Source organism: Antechinus flavipes, chromosome 1 (assembly GCF_016432865.1).
Source record: "Antechinus flavipes isolate AdamAnt ecotype Samford, QLD, Australia chromosome 1, AdamAnt_v2, whole genome shotgun sequence".
Taxonomy (NCBI): domain Eukaryota; kingdom Metazoa; phylum Chordata; class Mammalia; order Dasyuromorphia; family Dasyuridae; genus Antechinus; species Antechinus flavipes.
The window spans coordinates 242,737-254,767 of record NC_067398.1 but is presented as its reverse complement, the minus strand read 5'-3'; the positions used below and the strand labels follow the sequence as shown (position 1 = coordinate 254,767).

General features: G+C 38.8%; 1 protein-coding gene across 1 annotated transcript; it reads left to right on the top strand.

Annotated features, from left to right (window-relative positions):
- The first annotated feature begins 289 nt into the window (after nt 1-289).
- Nucleotides 290-11,082, top strand: LOC127545974 (zinc finger protein 135-like). Its single transcript, XM_051973448.1, has 3 exons — nt 290-1,056; nt 10,479-10,583; nt 11,034-11,082. The coding sequence occupies exons 1-3, from the start codon at nt 290-292 to the stop codon at nt 11,080-11,082; spliced, it is 921 nt and encodes a 306-aa protein (XP_051829408.1).
- The last annotated feature ends 949 nt before the right edge of the window (nt 11,083-12,031 follow it).

Here is a 12,031-nt window from a genome sequence, read left to right as displayed (position 1 = left end):
AGGATTGAAAGTGCTGATAATGGAAGGAAAATGGAAAAAAACTGTGTCTGGAGTTAATTTGTCAAATACTGTAGGTCACGCATGCCCATGTTGTTATTGTTGTTTTTCAGAAGGAGAGAGGGGACCTGAAGTGAAGGAAACTGCTGCAAACCCAAGCCTTTCTGTGATACAAAGTCATGAGCCAACATTCATTAGTGATGGTCCCTGTGACTTACATTGGAGAGAAATCTGTGTGACAGATGGGATCAATTATCATGGAGAGAAGCATTATGAATGTAACCAATGTGGAATGGCCTTTAGGGATAGGAGAGCTCTTATTAGACATCAGGGAATCCACACTGAATTGAAACTATATGAATGTAAACAATGTGGAAAGGCTTTTACAAAAAAGGGCAATCTTATTGTACATCAGAGAATCCATACTGGAGAGAAACCTTATGAATGTAACCAATGTGGAAAGGCCTTTAGGCAAATGGGAACTCTTACTGTACATCAGAAAATCCACACTGGAGTGAAACCTTATGAATGTTATCAATGTGGAAAGGGCTTTACAGACAATAGATCTCTTAGTCAACATCAGAGAATCCACACTGGAGAGAAACCATATGAATGTTACCAATGTGGAAAGACTTTTAGGCAAAGGGGAGATCTTACTAGACATCAGAGAATCCATACTGGAGAGAAACCTTATGAATGTTACCAGTGTGGGAAAAGTTTTGCAGACAATAGATCTCTTATTCAACATCAGAGAATCCACAATGAAAAGAAACCATATGAATGTAACCAATGTCAAAAGGCCTTTAGCCAAAAGGGAGCTCTTACTGTACATCAAAGAATTCACACTGGAGAGAAGCCATATGAATGTAATCAATGTGGAAAGGCCTTTAGGCAAAGGGAAGTTCTTGCTGTACATCAGAGAATCCACACTGGAGAGAAACCATATGAATGTAACCAGTGTGGGAAGGCCTTTAGTCAAAGAGGACCTCTTACTAGACATCAGAGAATCCACACTGGAGAGAAACCTTATGAATGTAAACAGTGTGGAAAAGCATTTAGGTATAAAACAAGTCTTACTGGGCATCAGGGAATCCACACTGGAGAGAAACCTTATGAATATAACCAATGTGGAATGGCTTTTACAGACAATAAATCACTTAGTCTATATGAAAAAATCCACATTGAAGAGAAACCATATGAATGTAGCCAATGTGGGAAGCCCTTTAAGCAAAGGGGAGTTCTTATTGCACATCAGAAAACCCACACTGGAGAGAAACCCTATGAATGTATTCAATGTGGAAAGGGTTTCATAGATAATAAATCACTTAATCAACATCAGAGAATCCACACTAGAGAGAGACCATATGAATGTTATCAATGTGAAAAAGCCTTTAGGCAAAGGGGAGATCTTACTAGACATCAGAGAATCCACACTGGAGAGAAACCATATGAATGTAACCAGTGTGGGAAGGCCTTTAGTCAAAGAGGACCTCTTACTAGACATCAGAGAATCCACACTGGAGAGAAACCTTATGAATGTAAACAGTGTGGAAAAGCATTTAGGTATAAAACAAGTCTTACTGGGCATCAGGGAATCCACACTGGAGAGAAACCTTATGAATATAACCAATGTGGAATGGCTTTTACAGACAATAAATCACTTAGTCTATATGAAAAAATCCACATTGAAGAGAAACCATATGAATGTAGCCAATGTGGGAAGCCCTTTAAGCAAAGGGGAGTTCTTATTGCACATCAGAAAACCCACACTGGAGAGAAACCCTATGAATGTATTCAATGTGGAAAGGGTTTCATAGATAATAAATCACTTAATCAACATCAGAGAATCCACACTAGAGAGAGACCATATGAATGTTATCAATGTGAAAAAGCCTTTAGGCAAAGGGGAGATCTTACTAGACATCAGAGAGTCCACACTGGAGAGAAACCATATAAATGTAACCAATGTGGAAAGGCCTTTAGGCAAAGAGGAGGTCTTACTACACATCAGACAATCCACAATGGAGAGAAACCTTATGAATGTAACCAGTGTGGAAAGTCTTTTAGTTACAAGACAAGTCTTATTGTACATCAGAAAATCCACACAGGAAAGAAACCTTATGAAGGTATCGAATAAGGAATGGGCTTTATAAAAATCTGATTGGGTATTGCCAAATCTGTGAAGAAAGGTAAAATAAGGAGGAAAATTAATCAGAGAAAATTGGGAGAAGATGTGGTGGTCTTGATACCTTCTCTATTTAGCCTTCTCTTGCCATAATCTTTTTTTTTTTTTAAATAGCTTTTTATTTACAAGATATATGCATGGGTAATTTTGCAGCATTGACAATTGCAAAACCTTTTGTTCCAACTGTTTCCCTCCTTCCCCTTCCTCCAGATGGCAGGTTGACCAATACATGTTAAATATGTTAAAATATAAGTTAAATACAATGTATGTATACATGTCCAAACAGTTATTTTGCTGTACAAAAAGAATCGGACTTTGAAATAATGTACAATTAGCCTGTGAAGGAAATCAAAAGTGGAGGTGGACAAAAATAGAGGGATTGGAAATTTGATGTAATGGTTCATAGTCATCTCCCAGAGTTCTTTCACTGGGTGTAGCTAGTTCAGTTCATGACTGCTCCATTGGAACTGATTTGGTTCATCTCATTGCTGAAGATGGCCAGGTCCATCAGAATTGATCATCATACCGTGTTGTTGTTGAAGTATATAATGAGCTTCTGGTCCTGCTCACTTCATTCAGCATCAGTTCATGTAAGTCTCTCCATGAAAGGCCTTTCTGAAATCATCCTGCTTTCTTACAGAAAAATATTCCATAATATTCATATACCACAATTTACTCAGCCATTCTCCAATTGATGGGCATCCACTCAGTTTCCAGTTTCTGGCCACTACAAAGAGGGCTGCCACAAACATTTTGGCACATACAGGTCCCTTTCCCTTCTTCAGTATCTCTTTGGGGCATAAGCCCAGTAGTAACACTGCTGGATCAAAGGGTATGCAACTTTTTGGTCATAGTTTCAAATTGCTCTCCAGAATGGCTGGATGTGTTCACAATTCTACCAACAATGTATCAGTGTCCCAGTTTTCCCACATCCCCTCGAACATTCCACATTATCTTTCCCTGTCATTCTAGCTAATATGGCAGGTATGTACCGGTATCTCAGAGTTGTCTTATTTGCATTTCTCTGATTAATAATGACGTGGAGCATCTTTTCATATGATTAGAAATAGTTTCAATTTCTTCATCTGAGAATTGTCTCCATTTATCATTTGGAGACCATTTATCAATTGGAGAATGTTTTGATTTCTTATAAATTAGAGTCAGTTCTCTATATATTTTGGAGATGGGGCCTTTATCAGAACCTTTGACTGTAAAAATGTTTTCCCAGTTTATTTCTTCCCTTCTAATCTTGTCTGCATTAGTTTTGTTTGTACAAAAACTTTTCAACTTGATATAATCAAAATTTTCTATTTTGTGATCAATAATGATCTCTAGTTCTTCTTTGGTCATAAATTCCTTACTCTTCCACAGGTCTGAGAGGTAAACTATCTTCTGTTCTTTCAATTTATTTATAATCTCATTCTTTATGCTTAGGTCATGAACCCATTTTGACCTTATCTTGGTGTATGGTGTTATGTGTGGGTCAATGCCTAGTTTCTGCATACTAATTTCCAATTTTCCCAGCAATTTTTGTCAAACAGTGAGTTCTTATCCCAAAAGCTGGGGTCTTTGGTTTTTCAAACACTAGATTATTAAAGTTATTGGCTATTTTGTCCTTTGAATCTAACCTATTCCACCGATCAACTAGTTTATTTCTTAGCCAATACCAAATGGTTTTGGTAACCACTTTAGCCATAATCTTAAAGGCATAAGGAGATAGGAAGCTAAAAGAGGACTAGGGATTAGCAGATAGGCATACTTAGATCCTTCTTTTCTATCTGGTTACCTGTTTGAAAGGCAGAATGGAAAGATCACTAGATTTGTATTCAAAGCACTTGGGTTGAAATTTGTATGATCTCTATGATCTTGGGAAAATGGTTTCACTTGGTGGGACTTGCAACATTTGTTTTAAAATTAGGGTTTTGATCTGAGAAGTCAAAGAGCAGCTTGGAGATGAAGCCTATCCTTACTGCCACTTATTCCTGTGTCCTCAGCTTCAGCTTAGGGCTAATGAGCCATCTGCATACGACTGAAGTTTGGACAGGCAGAAAGATAGGAGGAATTCTAAATCTTGATTATTGTTGAATTTTCCTAAATGAAGAACTCTGCAATTAATGGAGTAGATTTCTTGCCATTTTTATTCAAGTAAAAAAAAAAGTGTGTTTTATTAAGATGCTTTTAAGAATGAAAGATTTCAACTCTATGGTTACAGTTTACATCTATTAAATTTTAATGTTGATCCCAAAAGTTGAAAGTAGTTTTGGGGGCTATAGCATTAGAGGCACAATAATAAATGTGTGCAAGTATGAATTGGTCTAGCTGTTGTGAAAAGGCATTTGATTTTAGGATTTGTAAAAAAGGTGATCACATGTCCACTTTTTATGACACAAGAGACCCACTGCAAGGCATAAACTCAGGTTCTAGCTACACTAAGATTGCAGTATTTTAGTTTGGTTCCATGTTTATATTGGATAGATGCATGTCTATCCTTCTATGTGACTCTTATGTCTCACATAAGTTCACTATGGAGCATCTATCCAATAGGATGGAGTCCTTCCTGACTTTCTCCTACCATCTCAAGGGCACTTGTAGAGTATTCTGACTGTCCACCTATCAGCATTCTTCCCTACTTTGAGCTCATCTTTTCTTTTCCCATAGTTCTTTAATGAGAAGTATGACCAATGTCAATTATCCTAACAAAGCGCCAAGACAGTTCAGAAAATGATTGATCAGCAGCCTTCTGACTTCCTTGACAAATGGAGAGAGGCAGATACAAAAGGTGACTCTAAAGTATATTATACATTAGCTGGGGAAATCTTTTAGTTTTGTAATCTATTTGTGCTAACAATGGAAAAACTACAACTCTGGGACCCTAAAATCTGAGAGCTGTTCATGAGTGGAAATGGAGTGATCTTTTTCTTGCCACTGGATTCAGATGACTCTGAAGGACAGAGATGATGATGAAATTGCACAGTTCTGCCTCATTAAAATCCAACTCACTTGCTAATCAAGATATCACCTCTTATGGCATCCATTCCCTCACCACCAATAATATTCAGATAAAGAAAACTCATGAGTTCAAAAATTCAATGTTCTCTCCGTTAAATGCAAAAGTTCAGTTTTCCCATCAGTCACTTTTAAAAAGTATAAAAAAAATTTCAGCTAAGTTTAGAAATGCAGTACTTTCATAAAATTCACAAGGAATTGTTCCCAGAAGCTCCTGTAAATCACTTCATATCAAGGAAATTGATGGTCTTCTATATATTTAGCTAGTCTGATTCAAACCTAGAACATCTGTAGCAACCAAGATAAGGCCATTCCTGAAAAGTCTGTCCCTAGGTATTTTGGGACAATTACATTTGTTGTCAGTCAATTTACCCAGATGGGAAGTATCAATATGTTCCAGATGAAAAGCTCTTGTTACCAGCTCACATTTCAGACTTTCAACTATTCGTGTTGTCCCTGTGCCCAGAATGCTATCAGTCCTTTAATCATTAATATTGTTTTCCAACCCCCAACTTCTGTTTTTTTCTTCTATCCTTAAAATGGGGATGAGGATTACCTTTCACCTCCCAGACCTCTAACTCCATGTGGAAGCTATTGGTCCTCATGATTAAATTCATGTTTATCCAATTTCATAGGTGAGGAACCTGAGGCAAACAAGCTTGAGTGGCCAGGCTGATACATCTGAAAAGTGTCTGAGGAACAAGGGAAGTTGAATCTTCTAGTGCTCTGTGCACTATGGAGCCATCTAAGGTTCTTTGCTCTCATCTTAAAGGAAACTGTAAGCTTGGAGAACATTTGTTCTTATTCCTTCAGTTTTATCCAAGTCTTTTAATAATATTATCTCACTCTGTCAACTACCAGGTCATCATTTCAAGGAAGGAGTCCCTTTTTGAATAAAAATTAGGGCTTGTTGAGATAAAAGGTGGCTCAAAGGTATAATTTCCATACAAACTCTTCCATATTCAGTTTTATAATTTTTACCATCAATGTTAAATCTGATAAAAATCATTTCTGTAATAGAAATAAACTTCTAAACACAACCACCATCTTGGATACTAAGAAGTCTCTTGAATTTGGAAAACTTTTTAGCAATCTGTTCCCTAAATAGAGCTTTATGAACTTTTATAAGGAGAATCTCTTCTCCCCACATCCTCTTGTTCCTCTCAAAACTCAGGACTTTGCTCATAGGGAGAATTTTCAAGGTCTTTTGTACTTTTCCAAAACCTTAAAGTATTGTTTTTTTTTGTTGTTGTTGTTGTTTTTTAAACAAGACATGCTGAAATAAATACTGTAGAGCTGCTACGTATTACACTTTTTTTTTTTTTAAATTAAAGCTTTTTGTTTACAAAACATGCATGGGTAATTTTTCAACATTGACTCTTGCGAAACTTTCTGTTCCAAATTTTTCTTTCCTCCCCTCCACCCCTCTCCTAGATGGCAGGTAGTCCAATACATAGTAAATATGTTAAATCCAATATATATATGCATTTATACAGTTATCTTGCTGCATTAGAAAAATTGGATCTAGAAAGACAAAAAACCAAAAACCAGAGAAAGAGAACAAAATGCAAGCAAACATGAATGGAAAGCATGAAGATGCTATTTTGTGGTCCACACTCAGTTCCCATAGGCCTGTCTCTGGGTGTATATAGCTTTCTTCATCACTGAACAATTGGAACTGTTTTGAGTCATATCATTGTTGAAGAGAGCCAAGTCCATCAAAATTGATCACCATATAGTCTTGGTGCTGTGTATAATGATCTGTTTTTGCTCATTTCACTTAGCATCAGCTCATGTAGGTCTCTCCAAGCCTCTTTGAAATCATCCTGTTGGTCATTTCTTACAGAATAATAACATTCCATAGCATTCCTATGCCATAGTTTATTCAGACATTGTCCAATTGATGGGCATTCATTCAGTTTCCAGTTTCTAGCTACTACAAAAAGGGCTGCCACAAACCTTTTTGCACATGTGGGTCCTTTTCCCTCCTTTAAGATCTATTTGGGATATGAGATTCCTGGATAATCCTAATTGTGGCTCCTAGGTATTTAAATTGTTTCTTTCTGGCTGCTTGCAATATCTTTTCCTTGGTACAGTAGTTCTGAAATTTAGCCACGATATTCCTTGATGATTTAATTTTGGGGTCTCTTGCAGGAGCTGATCAGTGGATCCTTTCGATGGCTATTTTAGTTTCTGATTCTAAAATATCAGCAGTCTTTTATGATTTCCTGTAAAATAATGTCTAGGTTCTTTTTTCCATCATGGCTTTCAGGAATCCCAATAATCCTTAGGTTGTCTCTCCTAAATCTATTTCCAGATCAGTTGTTTTTCCTAGGATATATTTCATATTTTCTATTTTTTCATTTTTTTTTTGTTTTTGTTTGATTCTTGAAGTCTTATTGAGTCATTCACTTCCATTTGCTCAATTCTAAATTTTAGTGTATTATTTTCTTCAGTTACCTTTTTTATCTCTTTTTGCAATTGGCCAATTAAATTGTTTTGTTGATTGCATTCTTTTCCCATTTTACAAATTTTGTTTTTCAGTGAATTGGTGTCTTTCTTTACCCTCTTTTGTAGGGTATTATATACTTTTTCATTCCTTCTTGCAATGATCTCATTTCATTTTCCCATTTTTTCCTCTAACTCTCTTTTAAGATCCTAACCCTAAATGCCTCCCGACTCTAACCCTAAATGCAATCTTTGAAGAAAGTCTTGAGAAATGGGGACCAGCTAATATCTCCTTTTGTGGCTTCATCTGGAGTTGATGTACCTTTAGGAACCTCAGGATTTGAGGTCTCTTTTTCTCTCTCCATAAAAGCTGTCTATTGTGGGAATTCTTTTTTGTTTTTTATTCATTTTCTTAAGGCTTGAGGTCTGTTCAAAGCAAAGGAGAGTCAGTTGCTTTAATTTGCCCTGGGGCAATTCTGCTGATTAGTTTCTGGTGCTAGGTAATCCCAGCTAGGTCAGTCTTCCAAACCACCTACTTGCAATTAGGACAGGCTCAGAAAATTCGCAGGTGTGTAGAAGATATAACACTCGGACTCTGTTCCAGCTTCTTGTCCCAGTCTCCCTGTGCTGTGGTCTGGGTTTGGCAGACTGTCCCCCTGCCCGATTGAAACAGATCTCTTCCAAAGTTCTTCCAAGGTAACTTCTAGAAATGTGTTGTACTCCAAACATTTGTGGGTTCTTTGACTCTAAAACCAGTTTAGAGAATTAATCTACTGTTGGTTTGAGAGGTTAGAGGAGTTACAGAGAGTCTTGTGTGCTCTCCAACATCTTTCAGTATTGCACTCTTGAGCAGTTTAAGTCATCATTTGACATCTAGATCCAAAGAGGATTTAATTTTCAAAGTGTCTAATTGCATTATCCTACAGAAATCATTTTTTTCCCATTAGCAATTTTATACAAATGTTTCTCCTAAGACTCTCTATTAGAAGACAATAATATCCTAGATTCACAGTATGAAATAAAAGTTACTGACAAATGACAGTTCAATTGGATGTATTTCCAAATTGTGTTGCATACAAAATTACTGGGCAACCATTAATTGGATACTCTGGACTGACTATATTCAATGATTAGGGTAACAGACTTTAGATACAATGATCTAAAAGTCTGGTCCCCTTTTAGAGGCTTAAAGATCAGCCACTTAACAACTTGGTCCAATCCAATCTGAATTAACATTACAAATGGCATGTACTATCCCTTTTTTTCCCAAGAGCTATATGGGGCTACCTGCTCAAAGCATAGGGCTCCTTACATTGAGTTAGTTTGGTGAAGCCATTTTAACAGGGCAGTCCTGCTGTGAAGGATGAGTCACCGAGCCCAGAAGGAAGGAGCTGGTGTAGGCAGTGGGGAGAGGAGCTCTCAGAGATGACCAGCCTGGTGGGTAATGACCCAGGGGGAATTTAGTCCTAGAGCGGAGTTTGGAAGGAATTTAGGGCAGAAGAGGGGATCCTTGTGTTATTGGCAGGGGAGGGGGGGGGGCAGGGCTTGGGTGGAAGAAATTGTGAGAGGCCTGAAGTCCTGGCCCTGGGTGTGATTGGAGGAAAGAGCTTATCTATGGGGGAAATGGACAGGGCAAGGCTCTAGGAAAGTCCTCCTAGAGTGAACTGGTTGGAAACACCCTAACCCTAACCCTCCTTTTATAGTTTAATGCCAGGCACAACTAGGTTTCTCCTGTCCTTCCAGCTCACTTTCTCCAAGAAACTAGACAACTTTACTTTAAATGTTACCAGCAGTACCATCAACTATGAGGAAGGTCTCCGGTTTTAACATCCTATATCATTGTTGCTAATTCCCTTTTTTAAGGAAAGGGGATAGATTTACGCAAAACTCCTCCAGGTGGTGAGAGAAGTGGATTAAATGTCAGGACTGAAATGGACTCACAGAATTTCATTTATATGTTTCATTACATTCAAACTTAGAATGACTTATCCATTTTAATCAAATCAGTATAAAAACTTCAACCTAGATTCTTCAAGATTGATATATTAATACATTGGAGGGATAAATGGGGATGGGAGGAGAGAGAGACAGAGAGACAGAGAGACATAACACACAGAGAAACACTCTCTGTTTCTTTAGTGTTGACTGTTGTTACACTAATTTGGCCCACCACTTTCTTTCATTGTTCCTGTTTCAGGTACTATTTTGTGTGTGGGGGGGGGGAGGGGTTAGGGATAGAAAGGGGTGAGAAAGGGCAAATAAACTGATTAATGAAATGGAGGAATTTGGGGAGATTATTGTCAAATGTCTTTGTCAAATGTGAAAGGATAATCAAGACAAAAAACACTGAGCAGAAGTTAAATGATCTGGCAAAATCAAAATAGTCACTGTTTGATGATGTCTGCATGATGATTCCCATGTAGGCCTTATACCAATAGGCCATGAGGCAATAGGTATTGACTGAATGACTGAATGAGAACACTGCCTTCCTTTGCCTAAGATCATTCTCCCTTGCCTGCTACCAAAACTATACTGCCTTCTCTTGGAGCTCAGATCTCTTTGCTTTTTACTGTGGGAGATTTTCCTTGGAACTCTCATCTCTCCCCTTTTTTTCCATGAGAACTTTCCTGTGGAGGTCAGGTTTCTCCGTTTTTTTTTTTTCCCTTGGAGCTCAGATCTTTCCCCTTTTTCCCTTTGAGCCATCTCCCGCCTTTTTCCCCCCTGGAAGTTCAAGGTTCTTACTTTTTTTCCCCTAGGAGTTCAGATCTCATTTTTCCCCCACTGGAGCTCAAATTTGTTCCCATTTTCCCCCTTGTACCTGTGACTCTTTGTCTCCTGGAAGCTACACCTGGGCTTGCAGGTCTCAGGTAGATTTGAGGCAGCATCCCACATATTTCCTGGTTTTAGCTGATACCCCTGGCTATTGGGTCCTCCTCCTGACCTCATGGTGAGTGTCCTTCAAGTCTATCAAAGTCTACCTTTCTACTAAGTCTTCCTGATTGATGAGCTCCCACTCCTAAACCTTTTTCAGACTGCCACTCACTTCCCAGATTTGGGTCACACTTTTCCAGACTTCAGACTTTGTCCTTAAAAATCCAGGAGTCTTCTAATCAGGACCCAGGGGTCCCATCTCCCTGTTCCCACCTCATGTTTAGAGATTCACATGCCCTGCCTTCTCAGCCTTTTGTCTAAGATCAAAGGTGAAATTCAAGTGTTCTCCCTTCAGACTCAGCTTCCTTTAAGTATTCAAGAATCCTGCCTTCCTACCCCCAGAACCTCAACTTGTTCCCAGTTACCAAAGCACTTTCCTCCTCCCCTTTATCTAATAATATAGCTCTTGGACTGGTTCCCCATCAGCTCCCAGACATATGGCTCCCTGTCTCCTCTTTCTCTTTAGTGACTCCAAGCCTAAACTCTACAAGAGGTCCCAGAGGACCTACTCCTAAGTAGACATCTTGTTTTCCCAGGCTTAGCTGTTCCCATAGAGCACTTCTGTCACTTGAATGGCCCTGACCTCCCTGACATGACTTATATAGGTCTGTCTTGCCCTTCAGAGCCTACCCCAGCTCCCTAGTCCTCCTACTTTCTAGCCCTTTTTTCTCTTAGAGCTTTCAGAGTTGAATATCACATAGGTTTTTGTCCTCCAAGCTTAGGCTTCCCCTGGACATCAGAGCTTTCCCCATCCTTCACTTTCCCTGGTTACCCTCTCTCCTATATCAAGTAGTCTATTGTCTTAAAGATGATGTTAACTGGGGAGAGGGGATACAGGTAGGACAGAGGACCAGGTAGGGGAAGAGAGCTCTGATTTGGGAGCCACTGAGGCACTGACTGATTTCCTTCCATCTGGGATTCCAAAGCCTCTGAGGTCTCTGTAGAAGGATGAGGAGAGGAGAGAAGAGAAAAGAGGAGTAAAAGAAGGAGGGGAGTAGTTTTCCTCTTCAGATCATCTTCATTTCTAATCCTGACTCTCTCTGTATTCTTCTGTAGGATGGAATCTCCCCTGAGGAGAAGGCCAGGGTCTTTGTAACTCCTGGAGGACCTCATTCCCTCAATCCCTGAAGGCTTGTCTCCTACATAGGGAAAAGGGAAATCCTCTCCTTCTCTGAAACACTTAGCTCTCTCCAGCTTCATCTTGTGAGAACTAAGTGATATAATAAGATTTTGTCATCCCCTGATTTTAGGAGAGGCTTCAGTTCAGGCAATGAAAGTGATTCTAGATTTTCTGTTTCTGGCCACTACAAAAAAGGGCTGCCACAAACATTTTTGCACAAGTGGGTCCCTTTCTCTCCTTTATGATATCTTTGGGAAGTAAGCCCAGTAGAAACACTGCTGGATCAAAGGGTATGCAGTTTGATACCTCTTTGGGCATAGTTCCAAATTGCTCTCCAAAATTGT